At 37.6% G+C, this 22,629-nt stretch overlaps 7 protein-coding genes and 1 long non-coding RNA gene across 9 annotated transcripts; 4 read left to right on the top strand and 4 right to left on the bottom strand.

Moving 5' to 3' along the window:
- Position 1: 1 nt before the first annotated feature.
- Positions 2 to 1,885, top strand: LOC106415115 (UPF0187 protein At3g61320, chloroplastic-like). Its single transcript, XM_013855736.3, has 4 exons — positions 2 to 744; positions 982 to 1,149; positions 1,230 to 1,436; positions 1,526 to 1,885. The coding sequence occupies exons 1-4, from the start codon at positions 82 to 84 to the stop codon at positions 1,700 to 1,702; spliced, it is 1,215 nt and encodes a 404-aa protein (XP_013711190.2). The 5' UTR covers positions 2 to 81; the 3' UTR covers positions 1,703 to 1,885.
- LOC106415114 (pentatricopeptide repeat-containing protein At3g61360-like) lies at positions 1,777 to 3,371 on the bottom strand. The gene has a single exon (XM_013855735.3). The coding sequence runs from the start codon at positions 3,369 to 3,371 to the stop codon at positions 1,914 to 1,916; it is 1,458 nt and encodes a 485-aa protein (XP_013711189.2). The 3' UTR covers positions 1,777 to 1,913.
- A 129-nt stretch (positions 3,372 to 3,500) lies between these two features.
- Positions 3,501 to 4,722, top strand: BNAA09G39120D. The gene is made up of 4 exons (XM_013855738.3): positions 3,501 to 3,619; positions 3,973 to 4,078; positions 4,194 to 4,273; positions 4,370 to 4,722. Exons 2-4 carry the CDS (start codon positions 4,010 to 4,012, stop codon positions 4,608 to 4,610), a joined length of 390 nt encoding a protein of 129 aa, XP_013711192.2. The 5' UTR covers positions 3,501 to 3,619; positions 3,973 to 4,009; the 3' UTR covers positions 4,611 to 4,722.
- Positions 4,723 to 4,911: 189 nt separating this feature from the next.
- Positions 4,912 to 8,182, bottom strand: LOC106411722. The gene is made up of 4 exons (XM_013852530.3): positions 7,685 to 8,182; positions 7,230 to 7,372; positions 6,015 to 7,151; positions 4,912 to 5,707 (listed from the first exon to the last, which is right to left on the bottom strand). Exons 2-4 carry the CDS (start codon positions 7,357 to 7,359, stop codon positions 5,085 to 5,087), a joined length of 1,890 nt encoding a protein of 629 aa, XP_013707984.2. The 5' UTR covers positions 7,360 to 7,372; positions 7,685 to 8,182; the 3' UTR covers positions 4,912 to 5,084.
- A 5,291-nt stretch (positions 8,183 to 13,473) lies between these two features.
- Positions 13,474 to 16,236, top strand: LOC106414475 (U-box domain-containing protein 36). Its single transcript, XM_013855124.3, is given in 8 exon segments — positions 13,474 to 14,418; positions 14,513 to 14,616; positions 14,710 to 14,831; positions 14,919 to 14,972; positions 14,974 to 15,018; positions 15,132 to 15,360; positions 15,443 to 15,766; positions 15,860 to 16,236. Coding segments are annotated over 8 exon segments (1,311 nt in total). The 5' UTR covers positions 13,474 to 14,174; the 3' UTR covers positions 16,049 to 16,236.
- Positions 16,237 to 16,482: 246 nt separating this feature from the next.
- On the bottom strand, positions 16,483 to 17,764 carry LOC125578503. The gene is made up of 2 exons (XR_007316603.1): positions 17,091 to 17,764; positions 16,483 to 17,010 (listed from the first exon to the last, which is right to left on the bottom strand). It is a non-coding gene; the product is annotated as an uncharacterized LOC125578503 (long non-coding RNA).
- On the top strand, positions 16,680 to 18,638 carry LOC106411797 (U-box domain-containing protein 33-like). The gene is made up of 6 exons (XM_013852624.3): positions 16,680 to 16,916; positions 16,993 to 17,114; positions 17,373 to 17,494; positions 17,571 to 17,675; positions 17,760 to 18,021; positions 18,108 to 18,638. The coding sequence occupies exons 1-6, from the start codon at positions 16,748 to 16,750 to the stop codon at positions 18,201 to 18,203; spliced, it is 876 nt and encodes a 291-aa protein (XP_013708078.2). The 5' UTR covers positions 16,680 to 16,747; the 3' UTR covers positions 18,204 to 18,638.
- LOC106411796 (SKP1-like protein 21) lies at positions 18,376 to 21,548 on the bottom strand. Of its 2 annotated transcripts, none has more exons than XM_013852623.3 (10): positions 21,265 to 21,548; positions 20,865 to 21,039; positions 20,289 to 20,513; positions 19,994 to 20,185; positions 19,803 to 19,913; positions 19,654 to 19,723; positions 19,322 to 19,410; positions 19,076 to 19,248; positions 18,843 to 18,958; positions 18,376 to 18,705 (listed from the first exon to the last, which is right to left on the bottom strand). In XM_013852623.3, the coding sequence occupies exons 2-10, from the start codon at positions 20,898 to 20,900 to the stop codon at positions 18,683 to 18,685; spliced, it is 1,035 nt and encodes a 344-aa protein (XP_013708077.2). In that variant the 5' UTR covers positions 20,901 to 21,039; positions 21,265 to 21,548; the 3' UTR covers positions 18,376 to 18,682. The 2 variants fall into 2 exon arrangements, with proteins under 2 accessions (XP_013708077.2, XP_013708076.2); XM_013852622.3 differs by having other exon boundaries at positions 21,245 to 21,547.
- Positions 21,549 to 22,629: the final 1,081 nt, after the last annotated feature.

Here is a 22,629-nt window from a genome sequence, read left to right on the forward strand (position 1 = left end):
CCTCAAGTCTCCTTTTCATCACTCTTCTTCCTCTGCATCATCAATCATCTTCTTCTCCACCAAATCCTAAACCCTAAACCAATGTATCAATCCATGAACCTATCCGTCTCTTCTAACTTCACTCAACGATCACTCTCCGAACCAAGACTCCGCAACAAACCCCTCCATCTCAAGCCTCCCCGCGTCTCACCAGGCCCTGAATCCGACCTCTCAGGCGCCAAAACCCTAACCGAGAACCTCATCTCTCTCCTCAGATCCGTCCCCGACTGGGCAGACGAGATCAAAGAGCGTGGGATGCAGCAGAAACGCACTCTCTACACTCACGAGAAGTGGGTCGAACACAGGAGCTCTCTCCGCCATGTACACCACTTGTTCTCTAGCTTCTCTTCGCGAGTCATACTCTCTCTGATCCCTCCTGTCTTCTTCTTCACGTCTGTTGCTATCTTCATCGCGAGCTACAACTCCGCCGTGGCGTTGGACTGGCTTCCTAGCGTCTTCCCTATTCTGAGATCCTCTTCTCTGCCGTATCAGCTCACGGCTCCTGCTTTGGCGCTGCTTCTCGTGTTCCGCACGGAAGCTTCGTATTCTAGGTATGAAGAAGGGAGGAAAGCTTGGGTTGGGATCATTGCTGGCACTGATGATTTAGCTAGGCAAGTGATTTGTTCCGTTGATGGCTCTGGTGATGAGTTGGTTATTAAAGACTTGCTTCTTCGTTACGTTGCAGCTTTCCCTGTGGCTCTTAAGGTAATGATTAGGTTGTATCCATGGTTATATTTTCTTAAAATCCGATTTAAATCATCTAATTTAGTATAAATATGTTAAATTAAGTAATATTGTTAGTACAATCCAATTGTCTAAATTCTTCTGATAATTATATCTAATTGTTTCTAATAATTAAACCCCAAAAAAAACTAAGATATCTTATATAGATATAAAATAAATTAATAATTTGTGGACTTGTGTAATGTGATTATTGTGCAGTGTCATGTTACTTATGGTTCAGATGTGGCAAGAGATCTCCGGAGTTTGATAGAAGCGGATGACTTGTCTCTGATTCTTGAATCTAAGCATCGTCCTCGTTGTGTAATTGAGTTCATTTCTCAGAGCCTTCAGCTGCTGAAACTAGACGATACAAAAAGAGATTTGTTGGTAGCTTTCTTGAACCATTTTGCTATGATTCTTGAACCATTTGACACCAAAACATGTTCCTTCCTTGTGGTCACTGCTAGGAATCAAAGATGCTGCATTTACATGAAGGCATTGGAGTGTGTGAACAGCTAATGGGCATTCCTATTCCTCTCGCTTACACACGCTTGACCTCGAGGTTTTTAGTCTTTTGGCATCTAACTCTACCAATCATTCTCTGGGATGAGTGCCATTGGATTGTTGTTCCTGCTACTTTCATCAGTGCTGCTTCTCTCTTCTGCATTGAAGAAGTACGTGATACTCCTACTCCGCCACTCTCACAGTATTATAATATTTTCATCTTCTTTTGCTTGAAAGTTGAAACCTTTCAACTGTGCAGGTGGGTGTTCTTATAGAAGAGCCATTCCCTATGTTGGCCTTAGACGAGCTTTGTGCTCTTGTGCATAGTAACATCCAAGAAGCTGTTAAATCTGAGTCTATCATACGTAACCGGATCGTTGCAAAGATAAGGCTCCACGAAGTCAACCACTCATCAAATGGTCGGCACAGATCTTAGTTTAGCTTTGATGTTTACATATTGTATAGAAACACTTTATACGAGTTGCTAGGGGAATCTGTATAGCTTCATCATCAGCTAAGTTTGATCTTCTATTAAAAATTACTACATTGTTGGCAATATTCTGTAGAATATTGTATACAGCTTAACATACACTAATCACTCAATGTCGCTGTTTGCAAAGAAGAACTGATTACACGAAAGTTACCTTCTAAATTAACTGTGTTCCAGGAGGCGGCAAAAAGCTATGCAGCTTCTGCATCTTACTCTTGAGTTCCTCTAGTTTCTCCAACTCGCCTTTGTTTGATAAGGAGGTCTCTAACATTCTAAGGACTGGTTCGCTCACGCACCTTCCTCTCTCCACCGTCTGCCTCGAGCACTCAAATGCATCATCAGCTCTTCTTCTTGCACACAGTGCAGTGGTAAGGAGTTCCAATGCGTGGCCATGAGGGCAATACCCTTTCTCCAGCATATACTTCCACAGGTCTAGTCCTAAATTAACTTCACCGTTCTGACAGAACAGCTTCATCAGCATCACCACGGTTGGTGTCTTCGGAACCAGAGACCTTCCCTTCATTTTGTGGTAAAGCTCACACACCCCATCAAACCCAAACTCTTTAGACTTCATCATTCCAATAAACACAGAGTGGAACGTTACACTGTCAGCCTCAATCCCCTTCTCTTCCATCTCCTTCATCAACACCATCGCACCACTCACGTCTCCACATCTCATGAGAGTACTCATCAAAGCGTTATAAGCTCCACAATCAACCTTTAACCCTCTCTCAGGAATTTCATCGAACAGTTGGCGCGCTTTCACCTTATTCCTCACCACACCAGCTCCATGAATCAAAGTAGTGACTATCTGCAACGTAACTCCAACCTTCCCACGACCCATCTCTTCAAAGAGCCTCAACGCTTCCCCAAAGTTCCGTTTTTTACAAAACCCATCGATCCTAACGCCGTAAGTAACGGAGTTAGGCTCGAATCCACGTTTCACCATCTCATGATAAAAAAGCTCCGTCGCGGTAACATCACCAGCTTCCTTAAACCCCAGAAGAAGAATGTTCATCGTCTTCACATCAGGCTTAAACCTCGAATGCAACTTCTCGAACACCGATCTCGCCTCCTTCATCTCCCTCTCCGCGCAGAACGCTCGTAAAAGGACATTGAACTCATCGACGCCAAACTTCTTCTTAAAAATCTCCTTCTCCATCCTCTTGAAACCTGATAAAGTCTCCTCGTACGATCCAAATTTCGCGACTTTACAGAGAAGGATGCTCATCGACTTGGACGTCAGCAAGAAAGGATACTCCTTTCGCACTTCCGCCATTAGAGCCCAAGCTTGGTCGAAGTAACGCATCCGAGCGAGAATGTGGAGCGTTTTCTCGAAGGAGTCGGGGGTCGGGGGAGACGATTCGGGGGTTTTGAGCGAGTACTTGAAGAACTCGAGAGCTTTGAGGCCGTTGGAGTGAGCGGCGAAGAGACGGCCGAGGACTTCGGAGACGAGGGGCGGTGATAGTGATGATAGAGGGATGTGCTTGGCGAGAGTGGGTTGGATCGGATGATTTGGGAAGGGGTGGTCATTGATGATCGTTGTGATACGTTCGATCTCTGTCGCCGGAGCAAGGAGAAGACGATACGAGTCGGAGGTAGCTTTCTTCAGCATTTTACCAACGAAAGAAAATAATAAATCGGAAGAAAGACGAAAGCTAAAAGGAAACGTCGTGCCCGGTACGGTTTAATTGATTCGAACCGAACCGAACCGAAATAAAATCGGAAAATAATTTAATTCGAGATTTGGTTTATATTGGTTATATAGATAAGCAGGAGAGGTATATCGTTCGCCGTCGGTATTAGTGGGAGAGGGAGAGAGTTCCTTTGACGGTAGCTCAAGCTTCTTTCTTTTTTTATCGGGTATGTATGTTCAACCCGCGCGAAGATTCGTGATTCTTGCTCGTTTATGTTTGTTTACGCGCTTTTTTCTAGATAAAGCTTAGTTATTTAGGGTATGCACGTAAGTTGTTCGACGATTTGCCTGTCAGAGTGTATAGATTCTTAAATTTTGTCATATAGTTTGTGTGAAGAGAAGAGTTATAACTTAGAAAAATCTATCCTTGTTACTCTTCTCTCATGCTGTTAGGTTTAGGGAGTTAGAACTTTGTGAGGAAAGTAGAACTTGTTAGGTTAACTTGTTGCATACAACTAGTGATTTAACAAGAGCTTACTTATGCTTCTTTTTTTCTTACTGCTGTGAGTAATGTAAGCAGGAACTTTGGTAGTGGTGGTGGTGGTACTCTAGTTGCAATGACAACGGAAACGGCAAAGAAGAAGAGAGCTCCACAGATTCGTAAGACAGATACGGCACTAAAACTTGTAAGAATCGGAAGTTTTAATTTTTTCTCTAGAAAACCATGTTTGGATTAGCTTCTTTACTTGCATTGATACCTTTTGGTGTCATCTTATGGCTCTGTGTTGGCTCGTTTTCCAGGCTGAGAAGTGGGTTGCCAGCATGTCGACGCCTGCAGAGGATGATCCTATTGAGGCTCAACAAGAAGCTCGACCACCCAGGTGAAGCAATATGTATTCTCTTACATGTTGATTGATTTTGCATTTCGTTTGCGAATATAAAGCTGAATAGAAGTATTGTTTAACCCCTTTGCATAGGCTTGGACTTGGTGCTAAAGTGTCACGTCAAATGAAGCGTAGACCATCAGACGATCCTCTTGACCAAAAACTACAAGCCAAGTTTGATGCAGGGAGAAGAAAACAGGCAAGAGCTGAGGCCGAGTCCGCTGGTTCTAGCAAAAACGCCGTTGATGAGAGTGAGGATGATGATGATGATGAATCAGAAAGCAAAAGCCAAGCATTCGGAAAGAAAAGACAAAACAAAAGTACGCCTCGTTAGTATTTTCTGATGTAGTATACTTCAAGTCATGAGCTTGTTTGTTTTTGGTTACATTGTTGGTGAAGAGCTAAAACCTTATAATTTCAATTCTATTGGAAACATGATTGAATTATTTTTGGGTTAGATTTGGTTTGGGTTCTTCAGATATTAATTTTGGATCCGTTCGGATACTTCACAAGTTTTAATTAGGATTTCAGGACTATCTTTTTCGAGTCGGATTTGGTTCGGTTCTTCGGTTCTGGTCATTTTGTCCAGCCCTATTACCACTCTATAGCTCATACTCATACAAAACTCTCTTGGCTACTGGAAAGCAAAAACATAGTATTGAAGTAGAAAATTATTCAAGTCTTTGCCAATGTTAAAAAAAGCTCAGGTTGTGCCATTGCACTAGAAAGGTCAACTAGAGATCTTTGACCTTTGCAGTGGCAGTGAAACTGTACAAGATAAGACAAAATCTTAAAACAAAGGGCCTTGTCACAACCTGTTGCTGTTCTGTCCCTGCATTGGTTCAGCCTGAACCATGTCTCTGCAGCTTCTGATGATCTCTTCTATTAGATCATCAAGGATCAATTCACTCGTGCCGGAACCAATCCAACCAATATCAAACCGGAGATCCATCCAGCTTCCTGCTTTACCCATGTCTTTCTTCACTATCTGATCTAAAGTGTGAGGAGAAGGCAAAGGCAAGAGATGCCAGTAAACCCCTTCTTGTGCCACTTTAGCTGCAACTTCCATGTCTGAGATTAGCTGGACTTCAGGTTTCAGGAACGTAATCCAAGGGCCAGGATTCAGTTCATTCTCACAGAAGTCCATAAGAACTTCATTGATACAGTCGTTGAGGAGATTCTTATCGTCGCAGAGCTGTGTAGAGCAGAAAGCTATGTCATCTGTTGATTCTAGGTCAAGAAGCTGTTCAGAGTAAAAGGGTCTCGTCAAAAGCTCTTCCCAGCTCAAGCCTGAGGATTTCACAACGGCTTTAATGTATGCAAGTGTCAACTCCTTGTCATCCATGCTTGTTTTGAGATTGTTGGGTTTGTCTTGTTTTGGAGAGTCAGCTTCGTCGAATCTTATGCAGAGTGGTTGTATCCTCTTTTCAGCTGAATGTGAGTCAGAAAAAAACAGTAAGAAACCAAGTTCAGAAGAATCAACCCTCTTATTCAATGCATGCTGATCATACTAATATATCTTATCGTTTATTTTATTAATTATTTTAAATTTAGATAACTATTTTTCTTATTTTAAGGAGTTTTTATGGTTTTCTTATATATAGTCTTATGGTTTTATCTAGTTTATGTTAAGCTAATAAAATTTAACAATTTTGTCTTTGTACATTGCTTTCGGTAAATCTACAGAGATCTCAACGAATTTAAAAAGAGTGTTTCCAGACATTCCAAGACTACATACCTGAATTGAATCTTGTGCTTGTTGTTGGACTACTCTCATCATCTGTAAAGAGAGTTTCCAGGACAGATACTGGACTTAACTTTCCCTGCACATCAGTGGCAGTTTCTCCGTCTTCTTGTCTGGAAATGGAAGAGCTGGTAGTTTCAAATATTGGTTCTATCTCTGTCTTCTCAGTTTCCTTCACATGGTCTGAAAGCATTGTGGGAACAGAGACATCTATGGTGAACAATGTCTCATCATCTTTATCTGAATCTTCACTGCATTGCAGCATCTCTGGTACCTCGGTTGTTTGGCTTAAAGTGCTAACCAAATCATGCGTAGGGATCAAACTAGGGCTATCTCCGGGTGATGAGAACTCAGGGAGAGAAAGAATCTGCCCCAAGATTCTTGGTACTTCTTTATCTGGTAAGTTCACATCTATATCTCCATTTGCAAGCATCTCAGACAAGTGTTTCCTTGCTGCAATATACAAACCAGACATAATCTTCTTTGAATCTTCGCTTGTTCCTTCACTACATAACGGTTCTTCTTCTTCATCTGAAACATGCTTCCCGGATTTACTCTGTATCTTTTCTTGCACGCAATGGCTCTTATCAACATGAACATCACATGACTTCTTTCCAACGGAAGCTTGTAATCTTCTTTTGAGTAAACCGATAATAAACCGGGAAAAGATTCTCCCGGTTTTGGACTTGTTGCTTGATGAAGAATCAACATCCAAGCTATTTGGAGTAGGTCTCAAAACAACAATTGTTTTTGTAACCTGAGATGTTCTGTTTCTCTTCCTCTCTTCTGATCTCCATTTCTTGCTGAAGAAGTTACACTTTCTTTTAGGTAACAACACAGCCTCTTGTTCTTCTTCTACTACTCTCTTGGAATCTCCCAAGCTTTGTGCATCTTCATGTGAAACCTTCTTCTTGAGGAGTATTTCTTCTTCAGAATCCAAAACATGAAAAGCCTCCAACAAGTCCTTACAGCTTTGGATCTCTCCTTGTTTCTGAGCTATCAACCGTTTGATTATCTCTCTGAATTTTTCTTCAGATTCATCCTTAAAAGCCTTAGCCTCTACATGTTCATCACCAGCAACAGAAACATCGATATCCTCTTCAATAGGTTTCTGAACACTCTCATTAGTACCTGCATCAGTTAGTTATATATATTATAGCAGAAGGTAAGTAAGAATCTTTAAGACAACATGTTTAATGAAACCAAAACCTGCAAATCTTTTGCTTCTATGTTTCTTTTCCATCAAGAGACGCTTCTGATTAGATCCAAAGATGCTGATGAACATCCACATACATCCTATTTGATTTATCCCTTCTCTTCTCCCACAATTTTTCTCCATAAAACAGTTCACACTACAATACAAGTGGTAAAAGAAACTGTTAATACAAGCAAAGAAAGTGTTTCAAAAAAAAAAAAAATACAAGCAAAGAATATATCATATCTGAATAATAAGAATAATAATTATAAATAATCATAATTTGGTATAGTGGTTGAAATCATCATGCAGTGATCTGTTAAAACTCTGTTTTCATGATTTTTTTTCATCAGTCACTCACACAAATGCATTGTGTGATTATTACTGTTTTGAGTGATATGCAAGTGAATTTTTTTATAAAGAAAAAAAAAACAAAAAGAAGAAGAAGAACAAAGATTAAAGAGTATACCTTTTAGAATCTGATCCTATACTTGCTGGAAGAAGATTAATAAAAATCCATTTTACAACTTTTTAGCTGTTTTCCACAAAAAAGATGATAAAGACCTTTTTTTTCACCGGACTTTAGCTGAAATTGCGGCTTATTTGTTGCGCAAATTATGATGAAATTAAGAAGTAACGAACGCTCGAAACACGAGGAGGGAGATGTTGAACACACAGTGTTCTTGATTTAGCAGAAGACCCTGCTGTTTTCTCTCACCAGAAATATGGAACCACTCCTCAAGATTAATAGAAAAGGAAAGAAAAGAAAAAGAGATCAGTGTTATAAAATTTATTAATATAAATTAGAGAATTAGGTATAAAGTCACACAAATTTAATAAATTACCAGAAAAAGGACAAAAACTTAGATTATGACAAAGTGAGGATCAAGTCTTTTTGTTAGTAGTATTGTATTTGTTCACTTCAAGGTACGGCAGCCATTGGAGAACTCACCAATAACTGTATTTTGATATATATGCATACACTTTTTTTGCTGTCATTGTATATATATATGTGTGTTAGTGCATTCACGAGACTGTAATAAATGTGTTATTTATATTAGATTATTACGTATATGTACGTACTATTATCTATAGGAGAGATAAGGTTTGGTGAAGCTGAAGCAGGTAGGTTATGGTCCTCTACAGGAGTCGCAACTAGGAACGTACATCACGAATATGCCGGGAGTAGAGTAGTAATTTCAATCGTGACGGGAATTGCAAAGTCAAAATAGTTATCAGAAAATTAGGAAAAAAAGAGAGATTAAATGAAGAAAAAGTCGAAGATGACATATTGACATGCAGTCTCCACTATGAACACATTTTGCTGATAAATTGTAATATTACAATTCATATTCTGGACATAATATATAAGTTTTGTATTAGTTAGTAAGCTGAAGTTGATAGTTTAAATGTCTTAGTTCTCCTATTCACCAAACCTAGTTTATCTAGATTTTAATTCTCAAACCTAGTTTATCTAGATTTTAATTCTCATTTATATGATGAAAGTACTATAATTACTATACATAAATTAAGTTCGGATTCTAAAAAAGGACAATTGAATAGCACTTGCCAAACTTTATTTATGATACGACTTTGACGTGTACTATAATCGGCATAATGTGAAAATATTCAACGATGTTCAGCTTTGATAATTTTGACAACTAATAGCTAATCACCTACTCATATAGTTTGAGTTTTTAATATTTTTATTTAAATGCAAATGAAAATATTTTATGTTTAGAACTTTATTTCGCACTATATGCACTAGTAGTTAAAATGTCCATTGTGAAATATAATAATGATGAAACCAAATAGGAAAAAGTTGGCACATAAAAACAAGAGAGAGGTGAGAGAAATTTCTCTCCAGAGTCTCTCCCCCTTTGCTTCCCCTAACCCTAGCGCCGCCACAAATTCTGATCTCTCTCGCGGTGGTCGGTGATTCCCTATCTCCGGTCACCGCGGGTGGTGGGCTCGACGTTCTTCTCGTCTCACATCCAAGCTGTTCTCCCTTCTTTCTCTCCTCCTTGCACGGTGCTTCTAGTTCTGATGGAGCTCTTCCACCGGATCTGTTAGAAATCAAAGACGTCTTTGTTTCTCGGGAACACTGGCGAGGTGAGAAGAATAGGAGGACCCTTGGACGCCTTGGATCTCCCTGTAGTCGCCGTCTGCGCTCGGATCTGGGTCAGATCTGAGATCCGAGACCCGCCGGAGCCTCTGAAGGGTCGCTACCATCACGCTCCTGTATCGTCGTCTCGCTCCAGTCGGTCTCCTCTATCGGTTAGGCCCAAGGTATTTGTAGAGCTTCTCCGCTCAGTCTCTGAGTGTAAGGTGGTTGGAGACGCACCACTGAGGGACTCTGTCACCTAGTCCAAGAGACGGTATCCATGGCGCTCCTCTGATGATCGATTGGGCTATCCTTCCAACTACTGGCGCCGTTTCACTAGGGTTTTGAGGACAACCCGCTGTGGAGGTTTCAACTGTTTCTAGGCTGAGCTCTTTCTCTTTCAAGGTCACCTGTTTTCAAGGAGTTTTCAACCCCTTCCGTGCTTCACTTTCCTTACGCCAAGGCTCCGACAGTCCGATTGAGTGTTCCTGTTGTTTGTGATGTATCCTTTGTGTCGCGTGACCGGATGGGGAGCATGTTGTTCCGCTTGCGCTTGACCGTAACTTGAGCTTCATATTCAGCAGCATAGCCACGGGTCTACACTCCATCTTCTGTTGAGATAGCTAGGGTCTGGTTTTTGCCGACGTCCTCCTCCAGTGGAGCTCCGGGGCGTGAGCCAGCCGCCTCCGTCGATGCCTGCTTGGAGCCACTTCGGTGAGTGCTCGACTGATCCTACCCTCCGGCTATTCCTCTTGTCTCAGCAGGTTTGTTCAGGCTAAGCAAGAAGGTTTTGGTTAGGGATCTTTAAATTGTTGTCTCTTGTTCTGAAATGTAAATTAGTTTCAGGCTTTCTATTGCTAGAAGCTTGAACTAAATCACCTAGGTTCTTAGAGGTTTTTTTAAAACTTTTTGCGACCTCTTAGAATCTGAATGGCTGTTATAGCAGATTTTGGTTTCAATTCATTTTGTAACCGAACTTTCATTCTTTTCGAAGTAATGATATTTACAATTTAGCAAAAAAAAAAAAAAAAAAAAAGAAATATAATAATGATCATGCCATTAAACGAAAGATATACCCTTGTATCATTTATAATCAATTGAAATTTTGAAATTATTATATGCCGACAGTTTCAGAGACGCAACACACTCGTCTAAATTATAATTCCGTACTTTTTAAGATGATCTGCGATTTACGAAGGTTTATTTTGCATTAGCCAACATATATATTAGAAAAATGACTGTGTTTTCTTCACATATGTACCCCAACATATTAGAAAACACAGTAAAAGGGAAACATATTAGAAAACAAAGCTATGATGTGAAAGGATATATACCAATCATTTTTTTCCACATTGGATCCCCCCCAACCTCAATACCTTTTAAATTGTCTTTTAATAGTGCTATTTGTCTCAAAGGTACATTATAACGTTATATCTAACAAATATAAACCTTTAAATTTTACAAGTATTAAGTTTGTTTACTTTTGATATAATTTAGCTTATTAGCATAATGGTTTAAACTTTACAATATATATATATATATATATATATATATATATATATATATATAACAGAAAAGGGTGAAGATTTATTAAAAGTTAAAAGTCGTCATATTTGACTAAACTTTCGATAAATATAAGCACTTAAAATTTCATTACAAAAAAAAAAGTGTTATGTCATCAGCATGCAATCGATCCAACCAACATGGTTGCGTATATGTCCGGAAAATAATAAAAATGCGAAGAGTGAATATTTTTTCTGTTGAAACTAAAACATCACTAGTGGACGGTTTCATATTTGTTTGCACTAATCAATTATCCGTTTATATAACCTTTTGTTAATTATCTTATTCGCAATCTGCGAAAATTGGCTGTTTTCGAAGCATACACACCATTAAATTAACGCCATCCTCGTTATAATATGTCAGGTAATGTGATTGATACAGGCACTTATTTAAAACTTAGCTGAGTTTTTATATAAATTAATAAATTATATATGCTTATTTCAATAATATTGTGTCGATCCTATTAGCTCTATAATATATCCGCTGTTGTACATAACAAGCTTAGAAGACTTTGAAATGTCTGTAAATAATTGAGTTAGGTTTGTGCGATGTATATGTTTCTTACTAAAACAGGTATAAAGTACTCATTAAATATGTAGTACAAAACATTATTAGTCATTAATATATTTTTTATATCCAGATAGCAATAGAATAGAATATATGTACGTGTCGACTAACATTTTTAAACCCACGAACAAGACAAATACTAGAATCGGAAGAAGATGGTCATCATAGTCTTACCAACTATGTTCCAACTGTATGTATTTAACTTTGTCCTAAATCTTTTTGTTGGCTATATAAAAAATATATGTTTACTAAATATAAATTTATGTTTTATTTTTGCTTGGGACGAAAATTATAATGCTTGTTCATAAGAAAGTTTAAAATAATAATTGAAAATCCAACAATTGAAATGCAGGACATAACATAATATTGGGTACACAAAAAGAAGACTTATTCTTAGGTTCACCCGAACCTCTAGGTTCATCAACCAATAGAATTGTATTATTTCATATTTGATATTTTTTTAAAAAAAGAAACAAAATATTGTCAAATTATATTATATTTTTAAAATTAAAAGGTAAAAAGAAGAAAATAGTAGTAATTACAAAATAAATATTTTTAACGTCGTCAGCAAAACATTAAACTCTAAATCCTAATCCCTAAACCCTAAATCATAAACCCTAAACCTTTGGGTAAACCCTGAACTCTAGGATAAATCCTAAACTCTAAATCAAAATCACTAAACACTAAACACTCAAGGATTTAGGATTTAGGGTTTAGGGTTTAGGGTTTTAGTGTTTAAAGTTTATGATTTATCCAAGGGTTTAGGGTTTACCCAAAAGTTTAGCGTTTAGGATTTAGTGTTTAGGGATTAGGATTTAGGGTTTAGTGTTTTGCTGATGACGTTAAAATATTTTTTATTCTTTTTAAATTTATTTTCTTAATTCATTTTTCTGTAACTATTTTTTTAAAAAAAATATATAATATAACTTGACAATATTTTGTTTCCTTTTTTGAAAGATATCTAATGTAAAATAATGAAATCTTATTGGTTGGTGAATCTAGAAATTCACTCTAGGAGGTGAATCTAGAGGTTCACTCTAGGAGGTGAATCTAGAGGTTCACTCTAGAAGGTGAATCCAAAAATAACTCCAAAAAGAAGACTTCATTCACCGGGTGATTGTGGTCGGGTGATAAGGAAGCGGGATTGGAATGCTAATATGTTTCAACCCATCTGCTACGCGAAACTAAATGACAATTATCCTAATTACATAACACGGATATGGATTAATACTTTAAATTCCTTTTGAATGTCCAGAGAAAGGATTTATCCCTTGCACATCTTTTTGGAAGATTAGTCAATGCCTCTTTATGGACCTGGAATACTCCAGGTTAATCAGAAAAAAACTTCATGATAAAAGTATACTTATGGAAATGCAAGATCTTTCTTGGTCGACACTCGACACATAAAACTCAGTAGCAATTTTGTCCGTTCAGAAGGCTTAATGCTACTAATAGCATGTCCCGTACGGCCCCGTATATGGGCTGAGGAGAAAAAATACATACTCCGGAGGCTTGGCCCATTTACCACATTCTTGTAGAGTCTACGTAATTAGAGGGCTAGTTTTAACTTGTGTAGATTTGTGTTTAAATTTTCCAAATGTGAATAACATTTTATGTACATTGATACATTAAACTTTGAATTGGTGATTTCACTTATGTTTTTTCAAACATCTGATTAATTATGTATTACAACGATGAGAAATATTACATAGACGACTATGTAGACGACAATTCTACCACGATATGAGAATCACGTCTGACTGCACCACTCCGAACCGTCCTATAAAATTTATGTTCAATGGTAGATCTCTTGTGATTTTTTTTCTCTCTATGATCTGCATAATTTTCATTTTTCTAAGGTTTGAACTCTCAAATCTCTTACTAATGAACCTTAGTCAAAACATTGAACTAAAAGGTTTTCACTTTCACTTACGTTTAACTTACTTTTATTCGCGTAGATTTGTGTTTAAAATTTTATCTTGATTCTGTTGTAATAAGAAAGACATGTTCTATACTAGACATTGGTCGTGTAATTTATTTAACTTTGAAATGATGATCTCACTGGTGATGTTTTTGCTTGGAAATTGTACATATATTAAATTGTAAGTAATCAGAACTATCTCTTTCACATGAAATAAAATAACTATTTCTTTAGATTATCTAGAATTGTGGAAGTTACCTTGATGATCTTCATTAAGATCTTATAGATTAAGACTAATTATCACGCGGCAAAGAAGACCAGGTCGTTACTAAGCGGTTAACTCTCATGGACACAACCGTAAAACAAATGAAAAATAAGAGCTGAAGTAAGCATGCATACGCAGCTTTGACGACACTAGTTCTGTAGGATACGCCTGAAATCGTCTTAACTTATGTTTGAAGTTTTGATATCGCTTTCATTATGTCGACATTACTCTTGACATACACAGAAACTATCACATTCATCATATTCTTGGATAGTCATGTTTGAAAGTCAAAACAATTATCCATTATTCTAATATACTTTATTCATTTCACCTTCTGTGATAAGGCTATGGAACGTGTCAACGCGGATACGTGATTAAGTAACGTGTTGTGATTTATAATCCAAACCTTCCTCTTCTCTTTAAATATAACTTCTATGGGTGTGACTAGCATGGCTCATCAAGTAATGTGTTAGATCAAATCTTTATCCTACGTATTTTTTCCTCGTTCATTGTGTGATTCTATATGGAAAGGAGTGACCATGACGTTAAAGATTCCGATCCAAGAAACGGTGAAATTGGTTGGCTCTTTAAGATTGTGTGGCAGCGATAGAAGTGAACCAGTGGTGGTTAGCAAAACAGAGATGGTGATGGATGAGAAGGTTTATGTAGCAGTGGTAGCGAGAGATCTTGAGAGCAAGTCCAGTCTTGTTTGGGCGATACAGAACACTAGAGGCAGAGAGTTTTGCATCGTCTATGTTCATCAACCGATGCAGATCTCAGCCCGTAAGTATATTTGAATCACTTAGCAATTGTTTGTGCAAATTTAATAGATATTTTTGGTTAAAATGATTGAATCTTGTGTTCTCTACATTTCAAGCGGGAGAGATGTTCCACGAGCAGAAGCTGCGGCTTTATAGAAAAGAAAAGGAGAAAGCTCATAATAGTTTGGACAAGTACCTTAATATATGCAGGCAAATGCATGTATGATTTATCTTTATCATCCCTATATTTTATGATTGTGCAAAAGATGTTTTGGTTTCTTGACCTTCAAGTTAAATTTTGTGAATTAATTAGGTCAATGCAGAGAAGATATATATGGAAATGGATTCAGTAGAGGAAGGTATCCTCCAACTGATATCTCAGCGTGGGGTTAAGAAGCTTGTCATGGGAGCAGCAGCTGATAGAAACTATACAATGTAAGTGGTTTGATTAGCATAGAGTCAACTTTTTTGCTATCTTAGGTATGGACTTCTTGATCAAGTAAAGACTTCTTGATTTTGCAGGAGCATGAGAGACTTAAAGTCCAAGAAAGCTATTTACATTAGCAGAGAAGCGCCAGTGTCATATATGGTTCACCTGCAATGGATACCTAATATGTACAAGGTTTGGCCAATTATGAGTGGAATTTAGTCACTGATTAGTTATGGTCTTTGAGGTTTTCTTGTGATTCACACTACACAATTGTTTTTTTTTTGGTATAATTAATGTTGATGCAGAGAAGCTACAAGAAGAGATAACTTGTATGCTGAAGGTACATCGTCAAGTTCCTTGACTCAATCCAAGATAACTAAAGGAACTGAAAGGGTTGCAAGCTCGAGTATGGCTAAAGATGATGTTCAGATCCAAGTAGCTCTCATAGAAGCTGCCACTTCAAATAGGGAAACACGCTTAGAGGTGTCTAAGCGTAAGGAAGCTGAAAAAGCTGCATCTGATGCAATCAAAAGGGTATAAAAATAAGTTCATCTGACATATTTCTTTAAATTTTGGGATAAATTTTTCTAACTCTTATTTATGACAATTAATGTAGGCTAAAGAATCGGAGAATTTGTATCTCAATGAGTTGAAGCGTAGGAAAGAAATAGAGAAGTCACTGAAGGAAGCCAACGAAGAGATGGAAAAGATGAGATCAGAAGGCGAGGCACGAGTTGCTGAGTCTAATATGGTGATTACAAACCTTCAAGGAAAGTATAGCTTATCAATGAAAGTGTTGAGAAGACTTAGAGATGAACAAGAAGAGTTGAAGAGAGAGATTAGTGAAGTCTCAAAGCTGAAGAGTAAGCGCGAGGAAGAGGAAGCATCTCCCTCTAAGGACCTTGAACCGCCTCAGTACTTCATTTGTCCTATTACACAGGTAAAAGAAACATTGGAAAGATTACCAAAAAAATATAAACATTGGAATGATCGAAATGTTATAATCATAAAAAGACCATATTATGTTTTGTAGGAAGTGATGGAGGATCCATATGTAGCAGCAGATGGTTTTACATATGAAGGAGAAGCCATACGCGGCTGGTTTAATAGAGGACACGAGACTTCTCCAATGACAAACAAAAGGCTTCCTCACACGAGTTTGGTTCCAAATCTTGCTCTTCGATCTGCAATCCAAGAATGGCTTCAAGCTTCAAGCTCCTAAAACATTGAACCAGACCCGAGCTCGGTTGGAGACTTTAATTTTTAATATATATGGTTATGACTTTTGATGTTTTGTAATAATTCACCCATTGTCCTATCACTAGCCGGTGTTTGGTTGGTACTTGGTATGAATCAGTCTTCTGTAATATTTTTCTTTATTATATTATCGTCTTTCTAAATTATAAATTACTAAGTATTAATTTTATGTAAGCTTTATAAAAATTAAATTAACAGAATAAATATGACCTTGACATATGGTGGGAATATGATATAAAACTTATGACCAAATCGTTGAAGTATATTTTAAAACCAAATTAGAGGGAATCATTTTGATAGAAAGAAGACAAATATTGAATATTCAGAGAGGTCGTAATGTAATTAAGAAACCATCACACTATTTGACTTCGGAAACAGGCACGAAAGGGTCCTGAAAATATTGTTACCTTCTGGAGTTTGATTAGGTCGTTGACCCTCAAAGGGCATGGAAGTTAAAAAACACACACACACAAGAGATAATAATACAAAACTCCAGATGGAATATTCGAAAGAACAGAGTTACACCAGAGAGGGATGACACATGCGTTCATCAAATCTTTTTCTTTCTTGATTCCACATTATTTAAAACATTTGGGAAAACAACAGCTTCTTGTCTCAAACGAACCAGCCATTCTTCCAACCACTTTTCTCAAAAGAGAAGAACATGGAGAAAGAAGAAGAAGCAGCAGCAGTGATGGAGGAGATAATATATGTTGCCGTGGGGAGAGAAACTGCCAAGAACAAGTCAAATCTAACATGGGCAATAGATAACTCCCAAGGGAACAAGATCTGCATCGTTCTTGTTCACCAACCTCCTCATATGATTCCTCTTTGTAAGTCTTTTTAACCCCTCACTACAAATCCAAAGAGTCAGTGGGTTTGATCTTTCTTTTTCTCTTTATTCCACAGTGGGTACCAGATTTGATGCTGCAACGGTAGATGAAGAGTTAGTGAAATCATACAGAGAAAAGCAAAAGGCGAAAACAGAGAAAATTCTTGATGAGTACCTCAGAATTTGCCTGAAGAAAGGGGTATGTGTTGATGAGTACCTCAGAATTTGCCTCAGTAAACCGAATGGGATCCGAAATTACCTTGAATATTAGCCGTTCCCAACTTTGTTACCTAAACTGAACCGAAAACCGAATTAACTGAACTAAATTTTTTAAATATCGGAATAGATCCTAACCCTCTAGAACTGAAAGAACCAAACCGAAAACCAAATGCCAGCTAATACATATACTCATGAGATATGAAGTATGTGTCATTTCTAAGGAGATTTGTTTTTGCAGGTCCATGCAGAGAAGCTGTGCGTTGAGATGGACTCCATAGAGAAAGGGATTGTGAAGATGATATATGAGAATAAAGTCAGGAAGTTGATAATGGGAGCAGCTGCAGACAAACACTATTCAACGTATTGTGTCTTAGGCTTCACCAGTTTCTTTTTTAGTCATCTTTAAATCTGACATTGGTGTGTGATCAACTTGCAGGAAAATGGAGGAACTGAGGTCGAGGAAAGCCATCTTTGTGTGCCAACACGCATCTCCTACTTGTTGCATTCGGTTTATCTGCAAAGGACATCTCATCCACACAAGGTTGTTATCTTTTCAGTAGCTATATATACAGAAACATTAGTAGATGCTTTATTACTGACACATGTATGTGTACAATAAATGTAGGAAAGGTAGAATGGATGAAGTGAGAGCTCTCTCAGCTCTATTATCCGACTTTCAGCGGCTTGTGTCCTCGCGAAGCAGCTCCAATTCAGATATGCTGAGTGGAAGTTCAAAGGTGAAAAGCGACGTGGAGGAGGAGGAAGGAACATCAAGAACCAGCTCTTCTCGGTCTGCTGGTACCTTGTCATACTCTGGAGGATCTGAGGCTTCACCAAGTGTAACTGAAGACAAATCAAACCACTCATCTCCTCCTCCCTCTTTACCTGTAAGCACGCACTAATAATATCCTGAATAAAGAGATAATCCTTTCTTTGTTTTCTTTTGTTCCTTATTATTGCTCTGATTCACCAGTGCACGGGGATGGGACTAGGCATGATAAGCATCCTGATCCACTCCACCAAACTCTGGCATAAGCGTGCCATCCAGAACCACAAACAGTGTGAGTGACCCCACCATCCAGTTCCTGAAAAGCTACAAAAGAAAAAGAAGAAAAGGAGCATAAAAGCTGCAAAGATCTTTTATCACATCTGTAAATACTTGTAATATTTGTATAACCCGTTCCTGTGAGGTTAAGCTGCTTTGACTTGCTTTCTTTTCTCAGCTTGTAAGAGGCTTGTGATGACTTAAAGAAACTTCATATTATTATTCTTTAGTTTAAGAAAATACAGAAAATGTAACCAACGAGCTGATTTTCTCAGCCGTTCTGAATTAAAAGTGGTATACAAAGGTTGATCATTAAGAAAAAAAGAAGAGCAAAACTGCATCCTAGGCTCTAGGATTAAGGAAGAAGAAACAAAAAGAAAACATACTGTGGGAAAAAAACATTACAGGAGAAACGCAACACCACTCTCTCTAATTGCTTACAAATCTAAATGTGGAGATCCACCAAAACTGTTCCAGCCATTAGGCTAGCGTCAACATCAGCTTCATTTGTGTCTTGCAGCTGGACCTTCAATGTTCAAAACGGAGTTAAACCAAACAATCTTCCATCAGTCATCTATAGCTATATCCAAGACACAACAGTATGGTACAGCATCACCTTTATGATACAATGTTACATTAGATGCAGAGATTAACTGTGTGTACCTGTCAATCGCCTTGTGTCCCCATTGCCGTTAATGGAAAAGTGCACAGGCTGCCTTTCTTGTCCTACTGATAGAACCCAACTTGAGTTCAGTCTCCGAGCAAAATCCTCTACCTCCCTGTAATTTACATGAAGCTCACCATTTATTATATACTATTTAACTTAGAGGATATCACTGGAAGCATTTCTTTGACCAGACAATGAATAGTTTTAAACTAACAAGTGCTACACTTACCTATCAAGCATTTCTTTCAAAGCTGGATCAATTTCATCATCTATATAACCATCTTCAAACTCAGCCTTCCTTGAAAATATATCATCTTCAATATTATGTAAGTTAGATACTCCTCCCAAGCTGGACGAAGTCTCATCAACACTTCGTTGCTTAGAATGTAAATTATGTGAATCCTAAGAGCAAGGAACACACTCAGATACTTGATTACTACCAACAAAGAGCAGTCAGAGAGAAACTAGTTTAAACCTTATTGGAAACTTTGCATGTTCCATTTTTATGCTCCTTCCTTTTCTTGTTCTTCTTTTTGCTCTTGGAAGTATTTACCACTTTGTGATCTGCAAAAGACAAACCCAAGATATCAACAAGGAGATTACAGCACAAGACAATGATACTGATCAATAAATAGTCTAAGAGATTACAGCACAAGACAGTGAGAATCTCATACTAGGCACTCAGCAACCAGAAACCAGCCTTATTAAAATAGCTTAGTGCTAATATAAGCATCAAAGTAGGCTCAATACATGAACCAATATGTGGTAACATGGCATCATGGAGAGATATGAAGATACGAAAAGTACCTCTGCCATTAATAAACGATAAAAGGTCATCCACAGAACGCTCGTCCACATGTTCTTCAACCTCTATACTCTGCCATGGAAATACCAAAAAATATAAAGCTATTGCAAAAGTTTACTTAACTAAATTTCAAGTAAATGCTAAACAAAACCTTAAGTTTTTCTCTTTCTTTCAACTCCTTTCTTTTCTTAGCATACAACCTATTCAAAAGTCGTATACGTGGATCATCCATCGTGTTCTTCAAAGGCTCTAACTTCTCCTCCTGATACATCATACCAAAAAAAAGTTTAAAATAAAGACGCAGATGGGAATGTAACATCATTAGAAGAGACGAATACATACCTCAGTAAGATCATCAGGTAAATGAAATATTTCACGAATCTCCTCAGGGGTTTTCCCCTCAATAATCCGTGCAAGCGCACGGCTAGTAAGATCAACCAAAGGCTTCAACTGTAAACTATCAGCGGCTGAGGTCAACTCACATAGCCGCTTTGTATCCATCCTCATAAATTTCTCATCATAAACTTTACGTTCCTAAATAGTAATTACAAACTCCATGAAAAAAAGGCTCATAAGATTATTATTATTATTATCATCATGTCACCATTTGTTTCTAGTTGAAAGACAATGAGTAAACCTTATTAGAACGTCCAGGTAGTTGATGGAATCTGCAGTAATCAAAAATCAAGCTTAACATGGCAGGATTGACTTTCTGTGGAAGAGATATTGCATTGTTCTTGGAAGATCCGGCACCCTTCTGTAGCACTTGGTGGCATATGAAGGGACAGAACATTGCAACCTCTTGTTCTACTTGTTGGATTGATCCATCAGATGTTTCAAGCCATATATAGGATTTCATCATCTGTGTTGATGTCACAGAAAAAAAAAAAAGAATTACTCCAAGATTAAAGTAAATAACTAGACATTCAAAAATATAAATAGTAACAGTCAAAACAAAAACACATCAAGTATTATAAGAATACATGATGCAACCACTAGGTTATGTTAAGTTGTTAAAACCCATATGATGAAAACTAAAGACTAATCACAACTTAAAAAATAAATAGGATGCAAGATGTAGACTGTTAACAGTCTTATCCCTCACTAAACATTAATTGAGCCATGAGATAACTAGCATAAGTCTTTTGTAGTAAATGATTTATGACAACAAAGTCCAAATACAGTGAATATAAAAAAAAAAGATTATACTTACCTCTGGTTTAATGATGGCCATATCACTTTCCGACATTGATTTAAAGACCTAATCTTCAGCTATTAAGCTCGTTGAGATATTATTATTATTATTATTACACTGGCAAGCTTCTCAACTCCAGGTCAATCAGCATTGATTGAGCTGAAGCAGCAGTGTCCGGAAACTTCAAACCAAACTGTTAAAAGAGAAGAAACGATTTGTATGATGAAACAAATCAGTCGGAGACCTTACTTTGAATCTGGGGAGGCTAATCAACATATTGAAATTAGCAAATTCATTTCAAAGGAATCCGAGATTCAAAGTCTAAATTAGTAAATAGAGATTAATAAGATTCAAGCTACACGAACGAATGAATAGAAAAGAAAGCAATAGATACACACCTATATAAAGGTTTTCGAACCTTGCAACCGGAGGAGGTAATGAGTCCCGGCGGTGGAGGAGAGAAGTGAATCTGGCGGAGGGGAGAACGGCGGCGACGGCGGTAGAACAGAGCAAGGAGACAGGAGATGATGATAAGAGAGAGAAAAGAAAGGGCTAAAAATTTTGGGATTTTTTTAAATATATAATAATCAGAAGAAATGAGAGAGAGAGTGTGGCGCGATCAAAGCCACGTGTACGATCTGTAGTGGCTCATGGCTCGAGATGGTTAAAACGCGGAAACAGAAACTTAGGGTTAGTTAGTTAGCTGTTTGAGACTGTGTTGTGGTTGTTCGATCGCTGTCTTTTTCTTTCTTTCTTTTTTTTGTTGTCTTTTCAAAATTTGGTGTCTTTTAATTTATTTCTCAGGATATTATTCAGGTCTGCCATCGAGAAGAGGCTCTCGTGTGGACTTTTACGGTCTTCGTATATATCTGACCCATGTATTAGCCCAATCTAACGATCGAGTTTTTAAAAACTTTTTTTCGTCGCACACAATTAATAGGAAAGCCCAAAATGGAGCCCAAGGGTACAGAATGGTGCATGGTGCAATTTAGATGTATTTATCCAACAGGCTTCTATAGCCCTTCACAACATATCATGGAATAGAACATTGCAACCTCTTGTTCCACTTGGTGGATTGGTCCCCATCAGACAGTGCCGGCCCTGATACCAACCGATGGAAGCTTGAGCTTCCGGCCAACAGAAAATTATATAATTTATCGGCATTCATTTGAAAATAGTTCTCTTTGGCATAATAGTAAAGACGTTGAGTTGTGGCTTATAGGTAACAGATTTGATATTCATCATGCAATTTTGTATTTAAACTTTTTCACAAGCGGCCTTTAGTTTCTGTTAGGCTTCGGGTTTTCATATTCATCCGGCCGATACTAGACATAGAAAGGAAAAAAAATTAGCATTGGTCCAAGTAAAGTATTCAACTACTCAGTCAAACAAAGATAGAAAAAGATAACATACCAAACAAAAACACAGAATTAGTGTTCCAAGAATACGTGATGTAACAACTGAATCATGTAAAACTTATACTTATATAACTAATGGCAAAACCAGTGGAGGACCTATTAAGGGAAATGGGGTGTGACATAACACCCTTAAATCTTTATAAATATTTGTTTGTATGAAAAATCTACATAAATTCTTTGGCATTTTTTCTAAAACCCATTTGTTGACCCCCCCCCCCCCCCCCCCCCCCCCAAACCAAAGTTCGACCACAAGACACTTTCAATTTATTCTCTCTTCTTTATAATTACAATATTAACACTCCTTAAATTAATTTCTAGGTCCGTCTCTGAGCAAAACCATAATCCTAAAAATAAACACTGGACAT

Source organism: Brassica napus, chromosome A9 (genome assembly GCF_020379485.1).
Source record: "Brassica napus cultivar Da-Ae chromosome A9, Da-Ae, whole genome shotgun sequence".
Classification (NCBI taxonomy): Eukaryota; Viridiplantae; Streptophyta; class Magnoliopsida; order Brassicales; family Brassicaceae; genus Brassica; species Brassica napus.

Coding starts and splice junctions, on each gene's coding strand:
- LOC106415115 (XM_013855736.3), top strand. CDS start 82: ATGTATCAATCCATGAACCTATCCGTCTCTTCTAACTTCACTCAACGA. Junction 1,150..1,229: donor ATACAAAAAGAGATTTGTTG/GTAGCTTTCTTG, acceptor GGTCACTGCTAG/GAATCAAAGATGCTGCATTT. Junction 1,437..1,525: donor CTCTCTTCTGCATTGAAGAA/GTACGTGATACT, acceptor TCAACTGTGCAG/GTGGGTGTTCTTATAGAAGA.
- LOC106415114 (XM_013855735.3), bottom strand. CDS start 3,371: ATGCTGAAGAAAGCTACCTCCGACTCGTATCGTCTTCTCCTTGCTCCG.
- BNAA09G39120D (XM_013855738.3), top strand. CDS start 4,010: ATGACAACGGAAACGGCAAAGAAGAAGAGAGCTCCACAGATTCGTAAG. Junction 4,079..4,193: donor CAGATACGGCACTAAAACTT/GTAAGAATCGGA, acceptor CTCGTTTTCCAG/GCTGAGAAGTGGGTTGCCAG. Junction 4,274..4,369: donor CAAGAAGCTCGACCACCCAG/GTGAAGCAATAT, acceptor CCCTTTGCATAG/GCTTGGACTTGGTGCTAAAG.
- LOC106411722 (XM_013852530.3), bottom strand. CDS start 7,359: ATGGAGAAAAATTGTGGGAGAAGAGAAGGGATAAATCAAATAGGATGT. Junction 7,152..7,229: donor TAGAAGCAAAAGATTTGCAG/GTTTTGGTTTCA, acceptor TAACTGATGCAG/GTACTAATGAGAGTGTTCAG. Junction 5,708..6,014: donor AAGCACAAGATTCAATTCAG/GTATGTAGTCTT, acceptor ACTCACATTCAG/CTGAAAAGAGGATACAACCA.
- LOC106411797 (XM_013852624.3), top strand. CDS start 16,748: ATGGAGAAAGAAGAAGAAGCAGCAGCAGTGATGGAGGAGATAATATAT. Junction 16,917..16,992: donor TCCTCATATGATTCCTCTTT/GTAAGTCTTTTT, acceptor TTTATTCCACAG/TGGGTACCAGATTTGATGCT. Junction 17,115..17,372: donor GAATTTGCCTGAAGAAAGGG/GTATGTGTTGAT, acceptor TTGTTTTTGCAG/GTCCATGCAGAGAAGCTGTG.
- LOC106411796 (XM_013852623.3), bottom strand. CDS start 20,900: ATGTCGGAAAGTGATATGGCCATCATTAAACCAGAG. Junction 20,186..20,288: donor TACCTGGACGTTCTAATAAG/GTTTACTCATTG, acceptor ATTACTATTTAG/GAACGTAAAGTTTATGATGA. Junction 18,959..19,075: donor TTGAAAGAAATGCTTGATAG/GTAAGTGTAGCA, acceptor TGTAAATTACAG/GGAGGTAGAGGATTTTGCTC.